This window comes from Geotrypetes seraphini, chromosome 4, assembly GCF_902459505.1.
Source record: "Geotrypetes seraphini chromosome 4, aGeoSer1.1, whole genome shotgun sequence".
Lineage (NCBI taxonomy): Eukaryota > Metazoa > Chordata > Amphibia > Gymnophiona > Dermophiidae > Geotrypetes > Geotrypetes seraphini.
Genome location: NC_047087.1, coordinates 274,435,267 through 274,461,363, shown reverse-complemented (window position 1 = coordinate 274,461,363; position 26,097 = coordinate 274,435,267). Strand labels below are relative to the sequence as shown.

General features: G+C 46.2%; 1 protein-coding gene across 2 annotated transcripts in view; it reads left to right on the top strand.

Annotated features, from left to right (window-relative positions):
- The window catches only part of LOC117359188 (proliferation marker protein Ki-67-like), a 244,544-nt gene that overhangs the window by 189,001 nt on the left and 29,446 nt on the right, over positions 1-26,097 (top strand). For both annotated transcript variants that reach the window (XM_033941515.1, XM_033941514.1), the window contains exon 14: positions 18,036-18,108. In XM_033941515.1, coding sequence (XP_033797406.1) covers positions 18,036-18,108 — 73 coding nt within the window. The remainder of the gene's footprint in view (positions 1-18,035; positions 18,109-26,097) is intronic.

Sequence of the window (26,097 nt, the reverse complement as noted above, 5' to 3'; positions counted from 1 at the left end):
AACTATACGATGGGAGGGATATTATTGAATGAGAGTACACAGGAAAGGGACTTGGGGGTAATGGTGGACATGACAATGAAGCCGATGGCACAGTGCGCAGCGGCCGCTAAGAGAGCGAATAGAATGCTTGGTATAATCAAGAAGGGCATTGCGACCAGAACGAAAGAAGTTATTCTGCCGTTGTATCGGGCGATGGTGCGTCCACATCTGGAGTACTGCGTCCAATTTTGGTCGCCGTATCTTAAGAAGGATATGGCGTTACTCGAAAGGGTCAAGAGGAGAGCGACACGTCTGATAAAAGGTATGGAAAACCTTTCATACGCTGAGAGATTGGAGAAATTGGGTCTCTTTTCACTGGAGAAGAGGAGACTTAGAGGGGATATGATAGAGACTTACAAGATCATGAAGGGCATAGAGAGGGTGGAGAGAGACAGATTCTTCAAACTTTCAAAAAATAAAAGAACAAGAGGGCACTCGGAAAAGTTGAAAGGGGACAGATTCAAAACGAATGCTAGGAAGTTCTTCTTTACCCAACGTGTGGTGGACACCTGGAATGCGCTTCCGGAGGATGTAATAGGGCAGAGTACGGTAATGGGGTTTAAGAAAAGATTGGATAATTACCTACTGGAAAAGGGGATAGAGGGGTATAGATAGAGGATTACTGAACAGGTCCTGGACCTGTTGGGCCGCCGCGAGAGCAGACTGCTGGGCACGATGGACCTCAGGTCTGACCCAGCAGAGGCATTGCTTATGTTCTTATGTTTATGTATGTGTTTTGGATAGTTTGTAGTTGTTTTGTTATGGTTGTAGGGCATGGGAGGTAGAGGATATTACAGTAGTCAAGTAGGCCTAGGACTGAACTATGAGCTGAAATTGAGTTTTCTCGAAGAATTTCCAAACTTGTCTTAAGTTTCTCATGATTAAGAATGACTTTTGTATAGTTTTATTGATTTGCGGTTGTATGGTGCAGCATCTGTCGATAGTTATTCCTAGCAGTTTTAGGGTGGTTTGTATGGGGTAGTTGATTGCGTTGATTTCAATGTTGGTTATGGTTGGTATTTTGTTGTTTTCTAGGAGGATGAATTTCATTTTATCTGGGTTCAATTTCAGTTTGTAATCTTTCATCCAGGTTGCTATTGATTTTAGTGTTTGGTATATTGTGTTCGTCATGGAGAGTTCAGGTTGATCGAAGGGTATGAGAATGGTAATGTCATCGGCATAGCTGTAGGAGATTATGCCTTGTTTGTCCAGGTGAGAGCTGTGGGAGGCTGTATAGAAATTGAAGAGAGTCAGGGATAGAGGGGATCCTTGGGAAACTCCGCAGGGGTTTGACCAAGGTTCAGATTTTTGTTTGTCTGATTTTACTCTATAGGTTTTTGATTTAAGGAATCCTTCAAACCATGTGTATACTTTATCTGTGATACCTATTGTATCCAGGATTTGTAGTAGAATGTTATGGTCCACCAAATCGAATGCAGCGGTAAGGTCTAGTTGTATGAGCATCATTTTTTTTCCTGTGCTGAGATGTTGTCTGGCTGTGTCCAAGAGAGATCCTAGTAGTGTTTCCGTGCTGAAGTTGTTTCTGAAGCCGGATTGTGTGGGATGGAGTATGTTATGGTTTTCTAGGTAATTGGAGAGGAATTTGGCAACTAGTCCTTCTATTATTTTGACGTAGAGTGGAAAGTTCAAGTGAGTAAGTGTGTTTGGTCCTACCAGAGCTGGAGATGTTATACTCGGTAGCGATTTGTCCCATAGGTTGTGTGGCAGTCCATTGTAAAATCTGCATGAACACTTTAGCTTGCTCCTGCATGGATGCCATCAGTTCTCCATGCTGTCGCATCATTGTATCCTGGCTGGCTTGTCAACGTTCTTCACTGTTCTTCAGGATTCCCCTTAGCTCATCACACTGTCTCTGGCGCTCGCTGGCCAGAGTTGCTAACATCTGGGCTTGCTCCATAGAGAAGTCCTGGAAAGCAAACAAAAAAGAAAAACAACCCAAGTGTGGCTGTATAAAGAGAGTGTCCCGCCCTTTGGTAACCTTCCCAGACTCCAGACCTCCCCAACCAGCACCACTTTATCCTCACCAGCCGCTACCCAGGTACTCTTACCCGACGTACTGGTGAGTCTTCAGCTGTGTGCTGTTTGGGTGCACCACCTATGCTGTCACAGTTCTGGAACTGGCTTCGGCTCAATCCACCCTCAGGACTGGAACAGGGCTCGTGCTTGATACATCACCCGTACTGGAATGCTGCTCCTTATCGATAAGTCCTCCTTCCGGTTCCCCGGATAAGTCACAAGATCAGTCAATTTACACAGGATCAAATAGGCAATCAATAGAAAATTAAAAAAAAGGTTCAGCTATGTATCCAGAAACAAGGCCAAAAATAAAGTCCAAACCTCACCCCCCCCCCCCCCCGCTTATTTTTTTCCTTTTCAGTTCCACAGTTCCACTTGCAGGAGGTGCTGTATCCCACTCCTGATACCAAATCTGTGAAGCCAGCACCAGAGCATTGGAACAGGATTCTGCAGTGCCTCCAGTAGCCACAGTCCAAAATTACACTAGTGTGTGACTCAGAAAGGAGTCACCCTGCAGGATTTAAAGGAACTATACTAGAATCCACCAAGACAGTTCCAGGATGGTAACAAAAGAACATTTATTATTCAAAATACAGTTAAGAATGTCTCAATCTCCCAACAAACTACAAAAACATGCATATAACAAAAATGAAATGGCCAGCAGAAAACTGGCTACACTCAGGATTTTCACTTCCTAATGGAAACAATTCTCCCTGTGATTCCCTCTTTCACAGAGCTGCTTGTCAAAAAAGCACAGTTACTTACCGTAACAGGTGTTATCCAGGGACAGCAGGCAGATATTCTTGACTGATGGGTGACGGCACCGACGGAGCCCCGGTACGGACAATTTTAGAGTGATTGCACTCTAAGAACTTGGAAAGTTCTAGCAGGCCGCACCGCGCACGCGCGAGTGCCTTCCCGAAGCCCGACGGAGGCGCGCGGTCCCCAGTTAGGATAAGCCAACCCGGGGAGGTGGGTGGGACGCAAGAATATCTGCCTGCTGTCCCTGGATAACACCTGTTACGGTAAGTAACTGTGCTTTATCCCAGGACAAGCAGGCAGCATATTCTTGACTGATGGGTGACCTCCAAGCTAACAAAAAGAGGGATGGAGGGAAGGTTGGCCATTAAGAAAACAAATTTTGCAAAACAGATTGGCCGAAGTGTCCATCCCGTCTGGAGAATGCATCCAGACAATAATGAGATGTAAAAGTATGAACTGAGGACCAAGTAGCAGCCTTGCAGATTTCCTCAATAGGAGTGGAACGGAGGAAAGCTACAGATGCTGCCATAGCTTGAACTTTATGGGCCGTGACAGAACCTTCCAGTGATAGTCCAATCTGAGCATAACAGAATGAAATGCATGCTGCCAGCCAATTAGACAACGTACGTTTAGAAACAGGACGCCCCAATTTATTCGGATCAAAGGATAGAAAGAGTTGGGGAGATGATCTGTGGGGCTTAGTACGCTCTAAATAGTAAGCTAGAGCCCGCTTACAGTCCAAAGTATGTAGAGCCTGTTCTCCAGAATGAGAGTGAGGTTTCGGAAAGAAGACAGGCAGAACAATGGATTGGTTGAGATGGAATTCAGAGACAACCTTAGGGAGAAACTTTGGATGTGTAAGCAGAACCACCTTGTCATGATGAAAGACTGTAAAAGGTGGATCCGCAACTAGTGCATGTAGCTCACTGACCCTCCTGGCAGAGGTAAGAGCAATAAGGAAGAGCACTTTCCAAGTAAGGAACTTGAAAGGAGCTGTAGCCAAAGGTTCAAATGGAGGCTTCATTAAGGCAGAGATCCCAGACTAAAGGAGGAGCCTTAAGAGGTGGTTTCACATTGAAAAGACCCCGCATGAATCTGGAAACCAAAGGATGAGCTGAGAGAAGTTTCCCATGGACTGGTTCATGAAAAGCAGCAATAGCACTGAGGTGGACTCTGATGGAAGTAGACTTGAGACCAGAGTCAGACAAAGAAAGAAGGTAATCCAACAAGGTCTCCCCTGCCAGGGACGTAGGATTATGATGATGAAGAAGACACCAGGAAGAAAATCGTGTCCACTTTTGATAGTAACATTGCAGAGTGGCAGGTTTCCTGGAGGCATCCAGAATAGAACGAACGGGCTGAGACAACAGAGTATCACTCGAAGTCAGCCCGAGAGATACCAAGCTGTCAGGTGTAGAGACTGGAGGTTGGGATGCAGAAGGGTCTCCTGATGCTGTGTAAGTAGAGAAGGAAACAATGGAAGAAGAATAGGCTCCCTGGAACTGAGTTGAAGTAGAAGGGAGAACCAATGTTGCCTGGGCCACCGTGGAGCGATGAGAATCATAGTGGCTTGTTCCCTCTTGAGCTTGAACAAGGTTCGCAACATGAGAGGTAGCGGAGGGAAAGCATACAGGAACAGATTGGACCAATCCAGGAGAAATGCATCCGCTGCCAGACGGTGAGGAGAGTAGAGTCTGGAGCAGAAGAGGGGCAGCTGGTGATTGTGAGGAGCTGCAAAGAGGTCTATCTGAGGAGTGCCCCATCGAGCGAAGATGGACTGTAGAGTTAAAGGATCGAGTGTCCACTCGTGAGGCTGGAGAATTCTGCTGAGCTTTTCCGCTAAGGAATTCTGTTCCCCCTGAATGTAGATAGCTTTCAGGAATAGTTGGTGATCTGTGGCCCAAGCCCAAATCTTCTGGGCTTCCTGGCACAAGAGGCGAGAGCCTGTCCCACCCTGCTTGTTGATGTAGTACATCGCAACTTGATTGTCTGTGCACAGCAGGAGGACCTGAGGAAAGAGAAGATGTTGGAAGGCCTTGAGGGCATAAAACATCGCTCTGAGTTCCAGGAAATTGATGTGATGCTTCATTTCCTGGGCTGTCCAAAGACCTTGAGTTTGGAATTCGTTCAAATGAGCTCCCCAGGCATAAGGGGAGGCGTCGGTGGTGATGACAAGTTGATGAGGAGGTAGATGGAACAGAAGACCTCTGGAGAGATTTGAGGATATTAACCACCATTGTAGAGACTGACGAAGAGATGATGTCACAGATATGTGTCGTGAGCACGGATCCGTCGCTTGGGACCACTGGGTAGCTAGGGTCCATTGAGGAGTGCGCAGGTGAAGACGTGCGAAGGGTGTGACATGAACTGTGGAGGCCATGTGACCCAAGAGTATCATCATTTGCTTGGCAGAGATGGAACTTTGCAGAAGGAGCTGCTGACATAGAGATTGAAGAGTTTGGAGACGGTTGGACGGCAGGAATGCTCTCATGAGGACTGTGTCCAGCACCACTCCAATGAATTGAAGTCTCTGAGTGGGGATGAGATGAGATTTGGGTAGATTGATCTCGAACCCCAGAAGTTGTAGAAACAGGATGGTTTGGTTGGTGGCCAGGAGTACTGTCTGAGATGAATTGGCCTTGATTAACCAATCGTCCAGGTAAGGAAAGACCTGAAGGTGGTGAGAGCGTAGAAAGGCAGCCACCACAATCAGACATTTGGTGAACACTCTTGGAGAGGAGGCAAGACCGAAGGGCAGCACCTTGTATTGGTAATGACAATGATTGATCATGAAGCGGAGGTACTGTCTGGAGGCCAGATTGACTGGTATGTGAGTGTATGCCTCTTTGAGATCGAGGGAGCATAGCCAGTCGCCTTGATTGAGAAGAGGGTAGAGAGTGGCCAGAGAAAGCATCTTGAATTTTTCTTTGACCAAGCATTTGTTGAGATTGTGAAGATCTAAAATGGGTCTGAGATCTCCTGTTTTTTTGGGGACTAGAAAGTAACGGGAGTAGAATCCCTGCCCCTTTTGATCTAGAGGAACTTCCTCTATGGCGTTCAGAAGGAGGAGGGATTGAACCTCCTGAAGAAGGAGGGAAGACTGAAGAGTGTTCAAAGCAGACTCTCTTGGCAGACTTTGGGCAGGAAGTGTCTGAAAGTTGAGAGAGTAGCCGTGGCGGATGATGTTGAGGACCCATTGATCCGAGGTGATGATCTCCCAACGGCTGAGGAAAGAAGTAAGACGGCCACCTATAGGTTGAGGTAGGTGGGCAGATGTTAGGTAACTGGCTATGCCCTGGAGAACTAAGTCAAAAGGGCTGTGTGGACTTTTGCTGTGGTGGTGGCTTCGCAGGTTGCTGCTGTGATGGCCTAGGGGTCTGTTGTTGTTGCTGACGTTGGCGCCTAGGTTGTTGTCGGGTAGCTGATGGCAAGGGACGAGCCACATAACGGCGTTGATAGGCCGACTGCTGTCTGAAAGGCCGCGCTGGTGGAGGCTTCTTTTTTGTTTTTAGCAGAGTATCCCATCTAGTCTCATGGACGGAGAGCTTTTGGGTGGTAGAGTCCATGGATTCCCCAAAGAGTTTATCCCCCAGGCATGGTGCATTGGCCAACCGATCTTGATGGTTGACATCAAGCTCCAACACTCTGAGCCAGGCAAGGCGGCGCATAGCCACAGACATGGCCGTTGCTCTTGTAGTAAGTTCGAATGTGTCATATATTGAGCGAACCATAAACTTACGGAGTTGGAAGAGAGATGATGAGCAGTGGTGAAAAGCCTGTTGATTTCGTTCAGGAAGGTACTTTTCAAAGGAAGCCATGGTGGTAAGAAGATGCTTAAGATAGAAAGAAAAATGGAAAGCATAATTACCAGATCTGTTAGCTAGCATTGCATTCTGGTATAACCGTTTACCAAACTTATCCATGGCTTTACCTTCCCTGCCAGGAGGGACAGAGGCGTATACACTAGCTCCGGCAGACTTTCTGAGCGTAGATTCCACAAGAAGGGATTCATGTGGAAGCTGCGGCTTATCAAATCCAGGGATAGGAATCACTTTGTATAAAGAATCCAATTTACGAGGAGCTCCTGGGATGGTCAAAGGAGTCTCCAGGTTTTTATAAAAGGTTTCCCTCAAGATATCATGGAGGGGTAGTTTGAGAAATTCCTTTGGAGGCTGGTCAAAATCCAATGCATCAAGGAAGGCTCTGGATTTTTTAGACTCAGCCTTCAAAGGAATAGATAGAGATTCACACATATCTTTCAGGAAGGAAGTGAAAGATGTAGAATCTTGTTTGGAGGATGGATCAGGGGCAGCAGGATCATCCTCATCCGAGGAACACTCACCCTCAGAAAGAAAAGGCTCTTCGGAGTCACCCCACAGATCAGGGTCCCTAATATGGGAGCTACGGTCTCGAGACTCCGGAGTGGAGGGTTCCAGGTGTCGGGATTTGCGTGCCGACTTACCTGACCTCATAGACACGGTACCGGGAGATGTTACAGGCTGCATGAGTGCCGAAGTCTGAACAGCCTGGTGTTGCGCTCTTGGTTCCGATGCGAGGACTGGCATCGAGACCAATGAAGCGGAGTGGACCGGTACCGACAAAGTGGATGCAGACAAAAGAGACTGCTCCACTGCCGGTTCCGGTGGCTCAGACAGGACCGGGACTGGAAGGCTCGGTGTCAAAAGAGCAGGAAGGAGTTGTTGTAACTGCTCCTTTAGCTGCACCTGCAGGACGGCTGCAATGCGCTCGTCCAGAGAAGGCACCGGTACCGCCTTTTTCTTCTGCGGTACCTGCGGTGCCGCTCGACGCCCCGAGGATGAGGAGCCCGAGGTCGAGGGACTCACCTCAATTGGGGCGGAGCGCTTCCGCGGGCGCCTTGCGGTCGGCAGGACTGGGCTCGTTGCTATCGAGACCGGAGGACGCTCCAGCGGGGATGGCTTCTTAGCCGGCTTACCTGGGTGTTGCGACGCCGGCGCGGTGTCGCGCGGCATTGACGAAGTGGGTGCCGACTGCGTTGGGGCCGATGCCGCCGGGTCAGACATATCGGCACCGAAAAGCAACCGTTGTTGGATTTGTTGGTTTTTTAATGTACGTTTTTTCAAAGTGGCACAGTGGGTGCAGGTGGAAGCCTGATGCTCTGGACCTAAGCACTGTAAGCACCAGTTGTGCGGGTCCGTAAGAGAGATAGGCCGTGCACACCGCTGGCACTTCTTAAACCCTGGCTGGGGGGGCATGAAAGTAAAAACGGCTTCTGCCAAATCGAAGGCCGAGGCCTCGATGGTGGCAGCAGGCCCCACCGGGGCAAAACCGACTAAAGTAAAGAAAAAAGAAAGTAATAATTTTTTTTTTTTAATAAGAAAATAATAAAAGAAAAAAAGGAAATACAATTTCCTAACAGATTTCGCGAGCGGGAAGGCGTCAGGAAAAAAATCTTTTCAACAGCCGTTGAAAAGTGCGACTTCTTAGCTCCGCGGAAACTAAGAAACTGGGGACCGCGCGCCTCCGTCGGGCGGGAAGGCACACGCGCGTGCGCGGTGCGGCCTGCTAGAACTTTCCAAGTTCTTAGAGTGCAATCACTCTAAAATTGTCCGCACCGGGGCTCCGTCGGTGCCGTCACCCATCAGTCAAGAATATGCTGCCTGCTTGTCCTGGGATAAAGCTTCTTTCCCCCAAGTCTGCTCCTAGCAGAACTCAGGTAAGTACAGTTCAGAGAACCACCTTCAGTTCCTGGAGAATATACTTTCTCATCCAAACATTTCTAGCACAAACACACAAAAAAAGCCTTCATGCTAAAATGAAGCAGGGCTCGGCAAAGAGGAGTGTTACAAGTTTGCTTAGAAAAAACACTAACTGCTTTTCAAAATTCCCACCCAGATGGAAGCAAACTTCTCCCCCATAATACTCCCAGCTTTTCAGATAAGTGCACAGTCCAGGAAGTCCATGAATGTGACTGGGAGCAGAAAAATAACCCAGCCAACAATAGTAAAAAAAAACAACAAAAAAACTCAGTCTTGTTGTTCAGCTAGAGCTAGTTGCCACTCCTACTTCCATCAGCTCTGGAGCACTGCACAAATCCTCAGAAGTCAGTTCACTTTGCAACTACATGGGCATCTCCTGATCAGTTGCTAGTAACTCTGAAGTGGCTTCAGCTTCATCCACTTCCATAGGCAGACAGGCATTACCCTCGCTTGAGCCAGGCAGCTCCTCGTTAGGGAGAGCCCCAAGCTTCCTCCCCAACCTTCCTAACAACTTGTTCAGGACTGCTGGTTTTTCAAGGGGGAAGACACGCCCTGTTCTACCTGAGTCAGCACCTTGCTGCTCCTCTCTTTGGCTCCCCTGGTGGTGACCTGAATAATAGGTATTCTGCTTTCTCTCAGGTTTGGCTTTACACTCCTGGGTCCTAGCTCTGCTGTGTTCATGAGAAGGTTTGTGTAAAGTTTTCCCAACCCCAGGCTCTGGTTTGCTAACAGGCTCAGGGAGATCTAAATAGTGGCGGGGCTGGGTCCTGGGCACCCCCTTTTTGGGTTTCCTGTCCCCTTTCTTTCCTGCACCCCCAGGTTCCTTGGCAGGCACGGAGCATGACTGGTCACACTCCGCAGTGTCTCTCAGTGGTGTTGCTCCTTTGGATATGTTGTCAACTCAGTCTGTCGCTGTTCTTGCCCTGCCTGACCCTGATCTGTAGGAATCCTGAGGTAGATGACTCACTTGCTGACTCCTCGTTTGCAGGTGCAGCGCTACCCAGGGTGGGAAATCAGGAACTGTGTGCTGGATCTGTGGATCCCTCGGGTGTTTTGGAGCCTTGGGATGGTCCCACGGTCCTGCGCTTATTTAAGGCTGCGGCTTTGCTGGACCTTTGCAGGAGTTCCCTTTGGTCACTCAACCGGCTGCATCCACTTTTTACTCCTGGCTTTGTGGTGTGTGCTTACAGTTTGCTACCTTTACTGGCATTCTGATGCTTTGAAAATTGCTAGAGCTATGTCACACTTGTATCCCCTGGTACAGGATTGTCGTTAGCTTTTGAATCAGTCCAGGGTGGTATTTTTTGGTGGCACAGGTAACTAAACGCACCTATCTCCCCAGTGTGGGGGTGTAGTGTTAGAGTATATGCAGGACTGCTGTGTGGATGTGGTCCTCAAGAAATTCTTTGATGCAGCTACTTTAGGTATTAAAGCTGCCTTGGCAACATCTTTTGTCACATGTGCCTGTCTTTCAACCGCACGCTGGAGAATGAAATGGTGGTTTCCCCTCCCCACTTCTTTTAGCTGGGACAGATTATATGGATGTGCATTGTATGATCTTTATGCGAGTTTTGGCAAAGGTGTCGGCGTTCTCTATCTCTGCCCATAGAATTCTTTAGATCAGATAGTGTGCTAGGGATTCCACTTGTAAGGCTACTTTGGCTAGACTGCCTTTTCAGGGGCAGTTTTTGTTTGGCAAAGGTCTGGGCAACCCTAAGAATTCTGTGATGGACAATCGCCCTGTCTGATAGCAGACAAAGACCCTCCTGGCGTTCTGTTTGTTCTAATTTTTGTGGCTCATGGTGATCCCGATTGTATGCAAGTGCCACGTCACAGTGATTTTCACTGGGCTCACAACGACGATATACTGGCTACAGGCGTTCTTACCCTTCCACCTCCTGGTCTGCACCCTCTGCCAAAGAGACACAATGACACCAGGCCGAGGGATGCTCCTCTTCAGATAGGGAGCCGGCTCTCAGCATTTCTTTATGCCTGGATGTGCATTACGTCTGGCCAGTGGGTCTTGAACATTATTCGGTTAGGCTACAAGCTGGAATTTGCCCGGCCTCTGACAGATTGGTTCGTGGACTCTCCTACAGGTCACCTGGACATAGTGCTCAAGGTTCAAGCCACCATTCAGCACTTGCTGGATATTCAAACTATAGAGTCTGTGCTACCTGAACTTTCGGGTTCAGGCAGATACTCCAAAAGCTCAGAAGATTAGAGGCCTTTTCTGGATTTTCAGCACTTGAATGCAGCTTTTAAGGCTCCACACTTTCGAATGGAGGCCATGCATTCAGTCTGTTACTATGTTACAGTGACCCAGGAGAGTTTCTTGCTTCTCTGGATCTCACGGAGGTATATTTGCACATTTTTCTAGTCCACCACAACGTTTTGCAGTTTCCTGTTCTGGACCAGCATTACTGCTTCTCGACTCTGTTTTTGGGCTGGTAGTGGCTTACCTGTGAAAGATGGGTCTCAAGGTTCACCCTTCTTTGGACAGCTGGCTGATCAGAGCTCCCTCATTAGCCAAAGAACAGCGCAGGGTGCTGGAGCACCTGGAGTGGATTGTCAACTTCAGGTAGAACCATCTGATGCCATCGCTGAAATATCTGGGAGTTCTCTTTGACACGGCTGCAGGCCACATCTATCTACCAGAAACCCGCAGGCAAAAACTGTGCCCAGCTGGTTTTCTCAGATGCTGACAAGATGGCACCAATGTTTAAAAAAAATGCTATGAGGTCCTATGTTGTCTTTTCCTCCACAGCAATTGGTTCGTCATTTACTTCCATGATATGTGTTATTTTAATATTTTCTTACCGAGTGTTACGTGCTTGTTTGTTACGTGATTAGGAGCAATGTAAGTCATCACGATTAAAAGCTGAATTGGATAGAAACGCTCCATATTCTGAGGCTTTTGTTTAGCCCTATGAAATTCAACTACACAATTTCAGACTATGTGCTAATTATAATAAAGAAGATCAGTAAAAAGATAAAAGAAAACATAACGAAATAAAATAAGTTATGATAAGGTCTCAAGGTGTCATGATTCCATAGTGGGATGTGCTTTATTCTTTAGTGCTAGTTGCTAGTTTATTGATACACCTATTTTGCAAGTTCATGCTAATAATTATTTTTATGAGTTACAGAGCAGAACAGAAATATAATTTCCGGGGAAGTTCCCTGTGACTCTCCTTCTCTTTTCTCCTGTTATAGTGGACCTCAATTGCTAACAAGGGAGCTATACTTCACTGATGAAGGAGGAGGAGCTGAAAGATGTGATAGACACCCTTCTGCAAGTGGTTCATGAGCATGGATTGATCACCTAATGTATGGACTCCTGTGTATATTAACAGAAAAAAGATTATCCAGTTTAGAAACTAATCTTTCTTTCAGTATTGTTTTCACTTCCATAGTGAACTGTTATAGGAAAGCAAATTGCCAAAATTTTCTGCTTAACAAAAATTTCAAGAAACTAAAATTATGCTATGTTGCTGTATTTGAGAAATTGAGAATTGAGTGTTATCCCAGGACAAGCAGGCAGCTATTTTCACATATGGGTGACATCACCGACGGAGCCCGGATATGGACGCCTCACAAGCAGACCTGCTTGAAGAAACCAGAAGTTTAGAATCGACCACACCGCGCGAGTGCCTTCCTGCCCGGCGTAGGGCACGTCTCCTCAGTTCTCAGTTTTCCGCGGAGCCGAGAAGTCCATCTTTGACTCTCTGCATTTTACTTCGTTACTTTGTTCCTTCTCTGAACCGTGGTTTGTATTTTTTTTTTCTTCACAAATCACTGTTCTTACTTTATTTTGTTTCTAGTTTTTTTTTTTTTTTTTTGTTCTTTTGTCCGTTTGCCGGGGCAGGCCACTTGGCCGCAGCCCAAGGACTTAGATCTTGCGGCGGCTATTTTTCTTCCTATGTCCCGGCCTGCCATGGGCTTCAAGAAGTGTAGCCAGTGCGCGATTTCCCTTACGGACCCACACCGTCGGTGCCTCAAGTGCCTTGGGCCGAAACATCAACCGAAGTCGTGCGAGCGCTGTGCTCCTCTTCAACCTCGAGCCCTTAAATGTCGTCATCTTTTGGTGGAGAAGCTGTTCGGCATGGATTCTTCCTCCGATCCCTCGACATCAAAGGCGCCCTCGGCCTTACCCTCGACTGAGCCTCCTCCTGCTTCTACTGCTTCCACCTCGAGCCTCATCAGACCTTTGTTGTTTGCAGCGGCTCTTTCTTCGACGACACCTGCTGTATCTTCCCCTGTTTCCTCAGGTCAGAAAGCTCAGCAGAAAGTTCCAGCGGTAGTGCTTAAAGTGCTTAAGACTTCTAAGTCGAAGCACATTTACACTGCCTCAGTAGAACCTCCAGCCATAGCAGGTGGTTCAGTTTCAGATGCGGATCCATCCTCGCCGGCTTCCTTCCAGACCATATTGGAGAAGCAATTCAATCAGTTCCTTATTAATATGGAACCGAAGCTGCTTCCTCTCATCCAGCCTATGCATTCAGCAGACTCCTGCGAGGTCGAGCCGCTTCCTTTGCCTCAGTCTGAACTTACACACTCTTTGCAGGGAGCAGAGTTTCTGCGAGTATCTGGTCTGGCATCCAAGCACGTGAAGCAAGGAGCAGAATCTCTGCAAGTGCCTCAGCAGGAAACCTCACTCTCTATACAAGGAGCAGTGTCTTTGCATCAAGGTTCCTCCACCAAGCCTCTGGAACTTCGATCTACAGCCTCCAGTCCTATCCATTCTTTGGTAGCATCGGCTGCTTCTGTCTCCGAGGCCAAGTCTCCTCGATCTTCGAGATCTGCTTCCAGGCATAGATCTCATCGACGATCGAGGCCTTCATCGAGGCATATTTCCAGACATAGTTCTTCTTCTAAAGAACGACCCTCTTCAACTAAGTCTCGCTCTACCCCTACTTCGACTAGACCACCGACTCCTCGTTCGAGGTCTCCACTTCCGAACCTCGAGGATGCAGCGGTTTCGATTGCCTCATCCAATTCTCCATATTCTTTTAATGCCTTTTTTCCTGCTGAAGCTTCATCTTCGACCCAGGCTGACGCGACGTCCTCGAGTCCCTTCTCGAGGCAAAGCATTGGCGGATCAGCTATCTTTCTCATCTTTTCTTCGTCAGATGGCTGTGGACTTGGATCTTCAATTAGATGCTGGTTCCAAATACTCTAAGGAGTACCTCGAAGTCATGCATCTTCCTCAACCTCCAGCAGAGTCACTTAAGCTTCTTCTTCACAAGCTTTTGTCTCAGATTTTTGGTCGATGCCTGGAGACACCTTATACTATACCGGCTGTCCCAGGAAAGTTGGATTCTAGGTATAAAACAGTACATCGCAAAGGGTTTGACAACTCACAGTTATCTCATCAGTCTTTGCTAGTCGAGTCCTCCTTGAAGAGGTCCCATCCTTCCAAGGTTTATGCCACCATTCCTCCTGGAAGGGAAGGGAAAACTATGGACAAATTTGGACGTCGCATCTATCAAAATGCCATGATGTCCTCTAAAGTCCTCAATTATAATTTTCATTTTATTACTTATTTTGAGTTCCTCATTTCTCTATTAACAAAATTCTTGACTTATTTAGATACTCAGAAGCACTTTGAATTTCAAGAAGTCCTTGCTTCTTTATCTCAACTCCGATTACATCTCCTCCAGTCATCTTATGATGCCTTCGAGTTATCTGCCCGGGCAGCTGCTTGCTCTGTAGCTATGCGTTGCCTTGCCTGGCTTCATTGACATGTACCCTAATCTTCAGGATCGCTTAGCTAATATTCCTTGTGAGGGCAATGACCTCTTTGATGAATCTATCGAGGCAGCCACCAAGAAATTGTCTGAACATAAAAAATCCTTTGCTTCTAATGTCAGACCTAAGCCAAAGCCAGCTCCTGCCAAACCTCCACGCCCTGCTCCTATCTATCAACGGCATTTTGCTCCGAGGACGGCTCCTTACACTCGTCCTCCTCTTAAAAAAACAGCAGCCTCAAAAACAACAAAAGCCTCAATCTTCTGCAGCGCCTAAGGCTACTCAGCCTTTTTGACTGTTTAAAACGGAGCGTAACCTCCACCGTTCTGACTCTGTCTCCTTTTCCCCCTTTAGGAGGTCTTCTCCATCATTTTTACCACCGATGGATGACTATTACATCCGACCTCTGGGTGCTCACCATCATCAGGGAAGGACACTCTCTTCATTTCACTCAGGTTCCACCAGAGCTTCCTCCAAGAGAGTATCCTTCCAGTCCTTCCTAGACCGCCCTTCTTCTTTAGGAAGCTCAAGCTCTGCTTCATCTCCATGCCATCGAACCAGTTCCTTTGGAACAGCAGAACAGGGGGTTTTACTCCCGTTTCTTCCTTGTTCCGAAGTAGACGGGCGATCTGCAGCCCATTCTGGATCTCAGGGCTCTCAACAAATTTCTGGTCAAAGAAAAGTTTCAAATGTTGTCCCTGGCATCCCTTTATCCCTTCTCGAGCAGAACGACTGGTTATGCTCTCTGGATCTCAAGGAGGCCTACACTCATATCCCCATTCATCCAGCCTCCCGTCAATATCTCAGATTTCGGGTGGGGAATCTGCATTATCAATGCAGAGTACTACCCTTCGGCCTGGCCTCATCTCCCAGAGTGTTCACCAAGTGCTTGGTAGTGGTAGCAGCAGCTCTAAGGAACCATGGTCTTCAGGTAGTTCCCTACCTCGACGACTGGCTCATCAAAGATTCAACATCTCAAGGGGTTATTGTAGCGACCCAACGGACTACCTGGTTCCTACAAAGTTTGGGATTCGAAATCAACTTTCCAAAATCCCAACTTCAGCCCTCACAGAATCTACAATTCTGTTCTGGACACCGTCCAACTCAGAGCATTCCTCCCACAGCAACGACTGGAAGCTCTTCTTCACCTCTGTCATACAGTGTCTTCTCACTCTTCCATCTCAGCGAGACACATGATGGTTCTCCTAGGTCACATGGCCTCCACAGTACACGTGACTCCTTTTGCCAGACTTCACCTCAGAATTCCTCAGTGGACCCTGGCATCTCAATGGATGCAGGTTTGCGATCCACTTTCTCAACATATAAGTCACTCCTTCATTGCAGCAGTCTCTCCGTTGGTGGATACTCTCTTCCAGTCTTTCCAGAGGCTTGCTTTTTCAAATGCCCCCCCCCAACAGAAGGTCCTCACTACAGATTCTTCAACCCATGCTTGGTGCGCTCATCTCGATGGTCTCCGTACTCAAGGCCTCTGGACCAGTACGGATCATTAGTGTCATATCAATCTGTTGGAACTCAGAGCGATCCTCAAAGCTCTCAACACTTTTCAACATCTTCTTCACGACCAAGTAGTCCTCATTCGGATGGACAGCCAAGTCGCCATGTATTATGTCAACAAACAGGAAGGGACGGGATCTGCCTCCCTTTGTCAAGAAGCTCTGAAGGTTTGGGACTGGGCAATCCGCCACAACACTTTCCTCAAAGCTGTCTACATTTAAGGGGCGAAGAATTGCTTGGCGGACAACTTGAGTCGTCTTCTGCAACCTCACGCATGGACATTCCATTCCTCGCCTCTTCATCACATTTTTTCACAGTGGGGCCCGCCTCAGATAGACCTCTTTGCAGCTCCCCACAACTAGAAACTGCCTCAGTTCTGCTCCAGGATATACTCTCCTCATCGCCTCGAGGCAGATGCTTTTCTTCTGGAATGGACGAATCTTTTCCTAAATGCATTCCTTCCATTTCCTCTCATTCTCAGGACTCTAGTCAAGTTGAAGAACGATCATGCCATCATGATTCTCATTGCTCCTCGGTGGCTGAGACAACCTTGGTACTCCCTTCTACTTCATCTCAGCAGCAGGGAGCCATACCTTCTACCTGTTTTTCCTTCTCTGCTTACACAGAGTCAAGGATCTCTGCTTCATCCCAACCTGCAGTCTCTACACCTGACAGCTTCGTACCTCTCAACAATAACCCCTCTTCAGTTTTCTCAATCTGTAAGGGGCATTTTAAAGAAGCTTCTAGAAAGCCTACCATTAGACAATGCTATCACCAGAAATGGACTAGATTTTCTATATGGTGTGTTTTTCTCATCATAAGGATTCTTAACATTCTTCCTTATCTTCTGTTTTGGATTACCTTTTGCACTTATCCAATTTTGGCCTCAAGTCTACATCGATCCGAGTCCATCTCAGTGCAATTACGGCTTTCCATCAGCCTATTGAAGGGAAACCCCTCTCTGCTCATCCGGTGGTTTCCAGATTCATGAAAGCCTTTTCAATGTCCTGTGGTTTGGGACCTCAATGTTGTCCTTGCTCAACTGATGAAGCCTCCATTTGAACCTATTGATAAGGCTCATCTGAAGTATCTTACTTGGAAAGTGGTGTTTCTCATAGCCCTCACTTCTGCTTAAAGAGTCAGTGAACTACAAGCTTTAGTTGCTGATCCGCCTTTCACGGTGTTCCATCATGACAAGGTGGTTCTTCGTACTCATCTTAAATTCCTCCCTAAAGTGGTATCGGAATTTCATCTCAACCAATCCATTGTTCTTCCAGTGTTCTTTCCAAAGCCTCATTCTCATCCTGGAGAAGTAGCTCTTCATACTCTGGACTGTAAGCGTGCTTTAGCCCTCTATTTGGAACGCACCAAACCACATAAAACTGCTCCTCAACTTTTTGTCTCCTTCGATCCAAATAAGTTGGGACATCCTATTTGTAAGCATACCATCTGCAACTGGATGGCTGCTTATATCTCATTCTGCTATGCCCAGGCTGGATTACCCCTACACAGTAGAGTCACAGCCCATAAAGTTAGGGCAATGGCAGCTTCAGTAGCTTTCCTCAGATCTACTCCTATTGAGAAAATTTGCAAGGCTGCTACTTGGTCTTCAGTTCATACCTTCACTTCTCACTATTGTCTGGATACTTTCTCCAGACGGGATGGATAGTTTGGCCAAACAGTATTACTAAATTTATTCTCCTATATTGCCAACACTCCCACCATCCCATTCTGGTAGCTTGGTGGTCACCCATATGTGAGAATAGGATGCCTGCTTGTCCTGGGATAAAGCACAGTTACTTACGTAACAGGTGTTATCCAGGAACAGCATGCAGCTATTCTCACAACCCACCCACCTCCCCTGGTTGGCTTCTCTGCTAGCTATCTGAACTGAGGAGACGTGCCCTACGCTGGGCAGGACGGCACTCACACATGCGCGGTGTGATCGACTCAAAACTTCTGGTTTCTTCAAGCAGGTCTGCTTGTGAGGCTTCCGCATCTGGGTTCCATCAGTGATGTCACCCATATGTGAGAATAGCTGCCTGGTGTCCCTGGATAACATCTGTTGTGGTAAGTAACTGTGCTTTGCTGTACTTGAGAAATTTAGTGTATATAGGAAGGAAGATTAGCTATCATATATAATAGTTTTGATTTAGTGTGTGTATGTTTTTTGTTTTGTTTTTTTCATTCTAGGTCACAAAAGAATTGAGTGTTCTACAGCAAAATAATGCATCTCCAAAGTCCCCACCTTCCAGAAATGCAGATGGTAAGTGTTCTGGCTCTCCCAGAGAATTCTTGTCTGCATAATTCATTAGATCGGTAATTTCTTAACATTATCAGACTGGACTCTGAATTCCTTAAGTAAATCTTTTTTTTAATATAAAACTCAAAGAAAATAAACTTGCAATTCAGTCGCTGTAAAGGAATCTTGCCTTTTGCAGTGTCCACACTCTAGCAGCGCATCCCAGGGGTTGGGAAAGTATTCAACCCACTTGTTGAGGATAATGTACTTTAGAACTTTGCAATAATAATATATACTTAGACTAGCAAAGAGACTAGCAGCTCCAAAGGTGGAAAAACCTGATGGAGAAAAATACTTTTCCTATGGCCATGTGGCTACTTTAATATGGAGTCTGCTCTTGATTTTAGGACAGCACAAGAGAGAAGCAGAAAGGAGAGATAGAGGTTCAGTCCTGCATGCATATATAAACAAATACTAGGAGCCTGACTATACAGACACTATTTACAGTTTTAGTGCAGTGTGTCTAGTAGCTCATCCAGAAGTTGTTTGCTGAATTCTGTCAATCATTTTTGAACTCTGCCTTCTTCCTAGGCAGCTGCTCCTGCTCCCTTAGGTTTTTTTTCCTGCAAGCAGGTTGTTTGGAATTGTTTCTGCTCTGTGGTTTTATTATTTTCTGGTATTTTTTCTTGATGTTTGGTTGGAGGCTTGGAGTCCAGAGGTTCCTACATATTGGGACCTCTGCCTGAGAGAAGACGCAGACATGCTGCAGAAGTCTCTGCTGCTAGCAGGATCAGCCCTCGGGAGCACCTAGCTAACCAGCCTACTTTCATATTTTTGGAGCTCAGTGGCCATCTCCTGCATAACTTCTTGCAGCCCTGATTTATCAGGAGCTTGAGCATAGGCTATTTATCTACTTCCCGCCTTGGCCAGAATTAACAGTAAGCCGGCTGCATGATCCTCTCCCCCTTCGCAGCGTGGTGTTATCCGGGGGTTGAGGCTCAGACCAACCTTGGTTTGACTGGCTGCCCAAAGTTGAATTCCTGAGCTGGAGCAGGCAGGCACATGGCACATTGAGTAAGGCTATTATAGCCTATGGGGATAATTGGCAGGGGGGGGGGGGAGGTCGTTCTCCAAAACTGAAATTTGAAGGTTTTTGCAGTCAGAGCCAATGTCCCTCTCCTTTAAAACTCCTTTTGCTGCAATTTTTATACTTAAAGGTAGTCCACACAAGCCTTTTTGGCATGATTTTACTGGCAGTGGCCTTTATGGATACAATCTTTTTTTCCCCTGAATCCTCCTTCTGTTGCAAAGACATAGGATTCTTTACTGAAGCTGTTGTCTTCCTCTAATCATGAACTTTGCTGAATGATGTCACTCATATCTTTCACTCCTCCACTTCAGCTAAAGCTGACTCTTTTTTTTTTTTTTTACTTTATTATTTATTGCAATTATATTTTACATGATAAAACACTTCGTTGCAAATTTTTGGCGAGATTGTTGGTGCGTGATTTCCTCAGATTCTGACAGGCCTATGCATACTATCAATTTATATTGCAGTTTAATTCAAACTCTATCAACCCGATCCATCAGGCCAGGTAATATAGCTTCAGACCCAAGTTCGTTTGGCATTGAAAGCATTGGAGACTTTCTTGGCAGGAAAGGCATGCAAAGTATTCTATGATAATTCCACTGCAGTAGCTTATATGAACAAATAGGGATTCCCCAGAAGTGCCCCATTGTTCGCATGAGTGGAAGCTCACTTACACTCTCTCTCTCTGCAGCACGCGTGGCAAGAGTAGAGAACATCCAGGCTGTCTTTCTAAGCAAGCAAACTCTGGATCCAGAGGAATGGTTCCTATCCCAGAGAGCGTTCAACCTTGTATAGCACTGACGAAGTCCAGAGATGGATCTCATGGCCTCAGCCAAGGATGCAGAGGCAAATCGCTTCTAAGAGCCGAACCAGGAAGTGCAGGACTGAATATCCTAGTTCAGCCCTGGCCCACAGCGTGAGTCTACTCTGTGTTCCCACTGTGGGCCATGGTAGGCCAGATCATTTGCAGAGTCAAGCCTCCAGGGTCTGGTAATACTGGTAGCTCCTGACTGGCCTAACCGCCTTGGTATGTGAATCTGGTGTGACTGCAGAGAGACTGTTGTCTCAAGCTTCTGGTTTACCGGAGCTCCTCAGTCAAGGCCCAGTTCCCATGGAGGTCTTACAGCATGGCTCTTCAGTGCTTGGCCCTAACTCGTAAAGATTACTCAGAGGTTGTTTTTACATCTCTACTTAGAGCACAGAAGTCTGCGATGTTTGCAGCTTATGCTAAGACTTTGAAGGCTTTCCAGCTATAATGTGCCAAGGAACAGGTAGAGCCTTGTCAGGCATCAATACCTGTGACCCAGGGATTTCCGCAAGTCGGAATCGAAAAAGTCCTAGTAGTTGCGTCTCTCAAAGTTCAGGTGGCAGGCCTTTCGGACTCGGGGAAGTAAGTGGTTGCTGGCGTCTCATCTAGATGTCAATTGGTTCTTGAAGGGGACACTTACATTGCATCCTCTGTTGTGCCGGCCTTTCCCGTTGTGGTACCTTGATATTGTTAAGAGCCTCTCTGTCCCTGTATGAGCTTCTGCAAGACGCATGTCTTTTGGACCGTATAGTCATGATGCTATCTCTGGTGGCCATAGTCTCAGCGAGACGAAATTACAGGCTCTCTCCTGCAGAGAGCCTTTCCTCAGGTTCACATAGACTAGTGCAAACAGTACTTTCCTTTCTACTGAAGGTGGTATCCACCTTTCATGTCAATCAAGAAATTTATTTGCTTGCTTCTCACCCTATAGGTTCAGCTAAACAGGACAGGGTTTTATAGATGCTGGATGTGCGAAGTAGTGCTGCCCGATTCAGGGGAAAAATTTTTGATTTGATTAAATTTTCCTGCCCATTTGGGTATTTTGTTTTGTTTTTTTCAAACATCCTGATGTGTTTATTTTGTAGCCTCTTCACCCACCCCAAACCCTTTGCCCTCTCCTACCCACGCTGGCTCTGTTGTGTAAACAAAATAAACAAAAAAGACTTTTCCTCTCTCTGTTAGGTCCTAGCTCACATTCGCTTTCTAACACCAGCTCTGGCAGGATACAGATTTTAAATCAGAAAATAGAAAATAAAATTATTTTTTCTACCTTTTGTTGTCTGGTCATTATTCAAATCATGTTGGTCCCAGGGTTTGGTTTCTCTTTCTCTTCTGTTAACTTGCTTGCCAGGGTCTCCTGCCCATTAAACATTTTCTTCTTTCTCCGTGCTCTTCATCCATCTTCCATCTCTGTCCTCCCCTTCCGTTTCCCTTCCCTCCCCCGGAGATCTGGCACCTGTCCATTTTATTTTTTTTTTTTGTCTCTATCCCCTTAGTCCAGCATTTCTTGAGAATTGAAACGAAGTTCCTCAAAACCCCCTTCCCCCCTCATCACAGTGTTTAATAATGAGCAGCTCAGTTGCTCCAACTGTGTTCTTTACTTCACGTCTGGACATCACAAAGCTAGTCTCAGACCACTGGGAGTCACCAGAAAGGTCCATGTGAGTGGCTCAGACTATGGCCAAGTTTTACCCGATGGCTCCAAATTTCCAGCAGCTGTTTGTTCAGCTGAAGGTGAATTTGATGGTAGTGCAGGTTACCAAATTAACCTCCTTGCCTAGTGAAGAAAGTATAATTTTAAAGGATAATTGAAACCATAAAGTGAACATAGTCCTAAAGTAGCAATTTGATGTTTTTGCCCTAGTGATTAACGTAGCATATGGAGCTTCTTTTGTGGCACATGCTTGCCTTGGAGGGTGATGAAGATCCCCAAATGCTCCTATCGGGGGTTGATCATGCTAGGTCATGTCATCCTCTGGATCGTGAGTCATCTTGGGTTTGGTAGTCCTAGTGGTGCATGTTTGGCCCTGCAGACCAGTGTATGCGGACCTTGTTCGCTTCCAGAGGGATGAAGGCCTCAGTGCTGATCAGAGACTAGTCCCTATTGAAAATCCGGAACATTTTGGGCTTATGGCATGGCTGTTGAGCATGTGACCTTAAAGGGCAAGGGTTATATAGACGTGGTTGTTTTAACTTTGCTTAAAACTAAGAAGCCATCAATGGTAGCAGCCTATGCCGATGCCTGGAAGTCCTTTCAGCACTGGTGTGCTAGAGATGATGCAAAGCCCTTACAAGCTCTAATTTTGGTAGTCATAGACTTTTTGCAAGAGGGACTTCAGAAGGGTTTGTCAGTCAGATCACTGAAGGTTCAGATAGTAGCCCTCTTCTGTTTCCAAGCTCAGGGGGAAAGAAGCTTTCTGGCCTCTCTTCAGATGTTGTTCAGTTCATTAAAGAAGCTCTTCGGTTGCACTCTCCGGTACATCTCCCTTTCCCTTCCTGGAATCATAACACCGTATTGCGAGGTCTCAGTAGAGCCCTATATGAGCACGTATTGGAGGCTACCTTTCCAGATCTTACAGTCAAGACAGTGTTTATGGTGGCGATTAAGTTGGCAAGACAATTTTCTGAGTTGCAAAGCTCTATCCTGCAGGGAACCATTCCTTAAGCTTACGGAAACAGGGCTCTCCTTGCACACATGGAGTCCACAACAAGGGTGCACCTAGGGCAAGGAAGAAACTTCTTTTGATGCAGTTACAAAAGTTTTCTTCATAGTAAGTTTGTCATGAGAGAGTAATTTTAAACTGGTGATTAAACAGTAAGCATATGTTACAAGTTTTAGATTTTCTCATGTACAGTTCCAATAAATATCAAACTGTTTTAAACCAAAGGGCCTACTAGCTAGCAGCACATTCTCTTCTCTCGCGATTGGGAGCACAGATTGATTAGACATGTAGAACAAGGAGGGCATAGTATGTTTTCATGCTAATGTGGTAATATGCACTGAGGAGAGATCTTTTTCTTAAAAGACAAACTGAAACTACAAGGGCAAATCAAAAATTAAAGGCAATTGTTAAATTACATAGTAACCAGAACAGAGCTAGTGAAATGCAAGATATGTACTCGTATATTACTTGTTGGATAGTTCGTTCACACATAGTGCAGTGCTCGGCCTTTAGTCATGTGGCAGCCACGAGGTCAGAAACATGGACACTCTATTGCAAGATTGCACCATCAAAGAACAATGTGCAGTAGTGTGCTTTCTTTAGGCAGAGGGAATGAAACCTGTGGATATTCACCATTGGATATTGACTCAGTATAGACATAACACCATGAATCAACAAAAAGTTTATGAGAGGGTAAAAAGATTTAAAGCAGGAAGAACAGGTGTAGCCGACAAAGGTTGTTCTAGCCGCTCATCAACATAGCACACACAACAGCACACTGACAAGGTGCATGCCTTGAATAGAGAAGACCGACAGATAACGGTGTCTCAATTGGCTGCAAATTTGGATATCAGCTATGAATCTGCATTTGCCATAATGCATGATGACTTGGGATACAGGAAAGTCTGTGCATGATGGGTTCCCAGCTTACTGATCTGCACAAGCAACAGCGTGTTGGAGTTGTGACCCAGTTCCTGAAATGGGATGAAGAAGATCCGAGTATTCTGGAGAGAACTGTCATTGGCAACGAGATATAGGTGGATCACTGCGACCTAGAGAGCAAAAGACAAAGCATGATGAAGTAAAGGAAGTTGTGCTCACCTGGCTTTGGAAGCAGCCAAAAAACTTCATCTCTGCAGAAATGCAAAAGCTAGTTGAATGATACAAAAAATGTGTCATCTTGCATGGACACCATGTGGAAAAGTGATATGTTTAATTGCTCACAGTTACTTCTATTAAAGCCATTAAATGTATTTTGCCTTTACTTTTTGATTTGCCCTCATATTTCAATTTGATTAAGATAGATTAGTGAACCATCAGACATGGTTTAGGAATGTATTAAACCTAGAATTATATCCCTAACTGTTAATTTTAATTACCATAGTTTATTAGCTAACCCTCTGTTGTAGTTCCTTCCTATTTCTCCTACTGTAAACCGCGTCGCGTTCTACAAACGTAGAGATGATGCGGTATACAAACCTAAAGATTAGATTAGATTAACTGCCATTTTTTAATAAGATTTATGCAAGGTTGAGGCCAACAAATTAAGTAGATCATAACAGTATGAAGAGTCTAAGCCATAGTATGGTTGATATAAGTGTAAAGTTTGTACTAGAATCAACAGAAGGGCTAACAAATTAGCACACATATATAGACATGCTACATTTTTAAGTATGAAGGGTCGCTGAAAAGTTCTCAGCTCAACCAAGAACAGAATGATATAAAGCTTACAAGTTATTCCACGCTTTTCTTGACACTTTTCATCTCAATGATATGAAACAAAAATTGTCAAGAAAAGTGTGGAATAAATACTTGAACTGGTGGGGATCCCCAAGCCCCACCTGCTGAAGACTTCCTTCTCCTCCTCCTCTAGTAACCAGAACTTTTTCCAGTAGCCATGGAGGGAGAGGGGCCTGCCCCCTCCCCCCCCACACACACTTTGGGCTCAGGACTCCTCCAAACCTGCATGATTCCCCCCCCCTAAATGGCTGGTGAGAATGCTGAAGCCCTGCCACCCAAAGAAATGCAGTGCTTGATCTTACATCTGTAATGAAGTCCACTGGGACTTCTCGTGCATGCTTATTTTACACAAGAACTGAGCATATTTGGGGAGTCATGGAGTTGGCAGGTTGGAGGTATGCCACCAACTTCCACATTACAGAATTAGTACAAGGAGGCAGAGAATGGCTTGGCCACTGCATTTCTTTGGCAGTTGGGGCTTCAGAATCCTCTCCAGCAAAGGTACATTTAATGCACAGAGAGAGGAGGGAATGCATTGCCACCTCAATCCATCGCTATTCCCTCTCTCCCCGCTATTCCCTCTCTCCCCCCCCCCCCCCGGGTAAGTGGTGGTAGTACTGTCCCCAAGCTGTTGCTAGCCCCCTCTGCATGTTCAGTTTTCATGCATGGATAAAAACTAAACGTGTGTGGGTATTGGGGGTGGGGTAGGGGTTGGTCTAGTGGTATCAATGGTTCTGGGACACTGTTGCTAGCTGCTGAGTTTGGAAAGAATTCTGGCCTATGGAGAAGGAGGAGGATGTCTTTGCTGAAGGGGCTCAGGGATCCCCGCCAGCCACAGCAAGGGTGCACATGGACCCTTGTCTGAGGCAGAAATCTTCTCTTTCCTCTGATCAGAAGTTTCCCTATGCAGCTTCTGCACAAAAGCATTGTACAGTGAGTATGGCTTTTGCAGCCTATGGGGAAATTCATGGGGGTTGGGGGGAAGGGGTTCTTAAGTTATTTTTAAAAGTTTCTGAGATTAGAGATGAGGGCCCTTCCCTGCATTTTTTTCTCCACAGGCCGTTTTAGGAACCAGAATTACTTTTGCAACGGCTATTTTGGATTTCTCAATTTTGTTTTAAAAGTCTTCATCTGCCTACCCCTTATTTTTTTACAAAAAAAAAACAGTATTATATGGGGCTCCTCAGATGAAGATACTTTAGATTCATGCCAGATTACTCTCTGAAGGGGGGTCATTGTTCCGCAAGGCATGTAAGGGGGGCAAGAACTTTGGGCTTTGTCTCCCCTTATGCTTCTGATGGCTTAGGTGCTCAGCTGGAGCATTTTCTGGGCCATAAATTCTGGCAGGAACCAGAGAAAGTGGACATGGTGTCCCCAGCGAAACGCATCTGCATGCCGGTGGACAAACACCAGAAGCCAGCAAGGAAGACCTTGCCAGGACCTTTTGGGCAACTGTAGACAGTGGTTCGCTCCTGAAATTATACACAAGATGTATGAAGCCTTTTAAGTTTCAAAAGTCGACCTAACCCCACGAGGACCTTGGAGGTAGCACCAGGGTTTTTAGCAAAAGTTGCAAAGTCCACCCCAATGTCCACTCTGAGGGCAAAGGTTCAGAGTCTATGCCTTTAATTTCTCATTCAGGATCCTCATCTCTGAAAATTGAATCTCTTGGAGATTCAACAACCCAGCTTGATTTAGGAAGGGTGCAGACC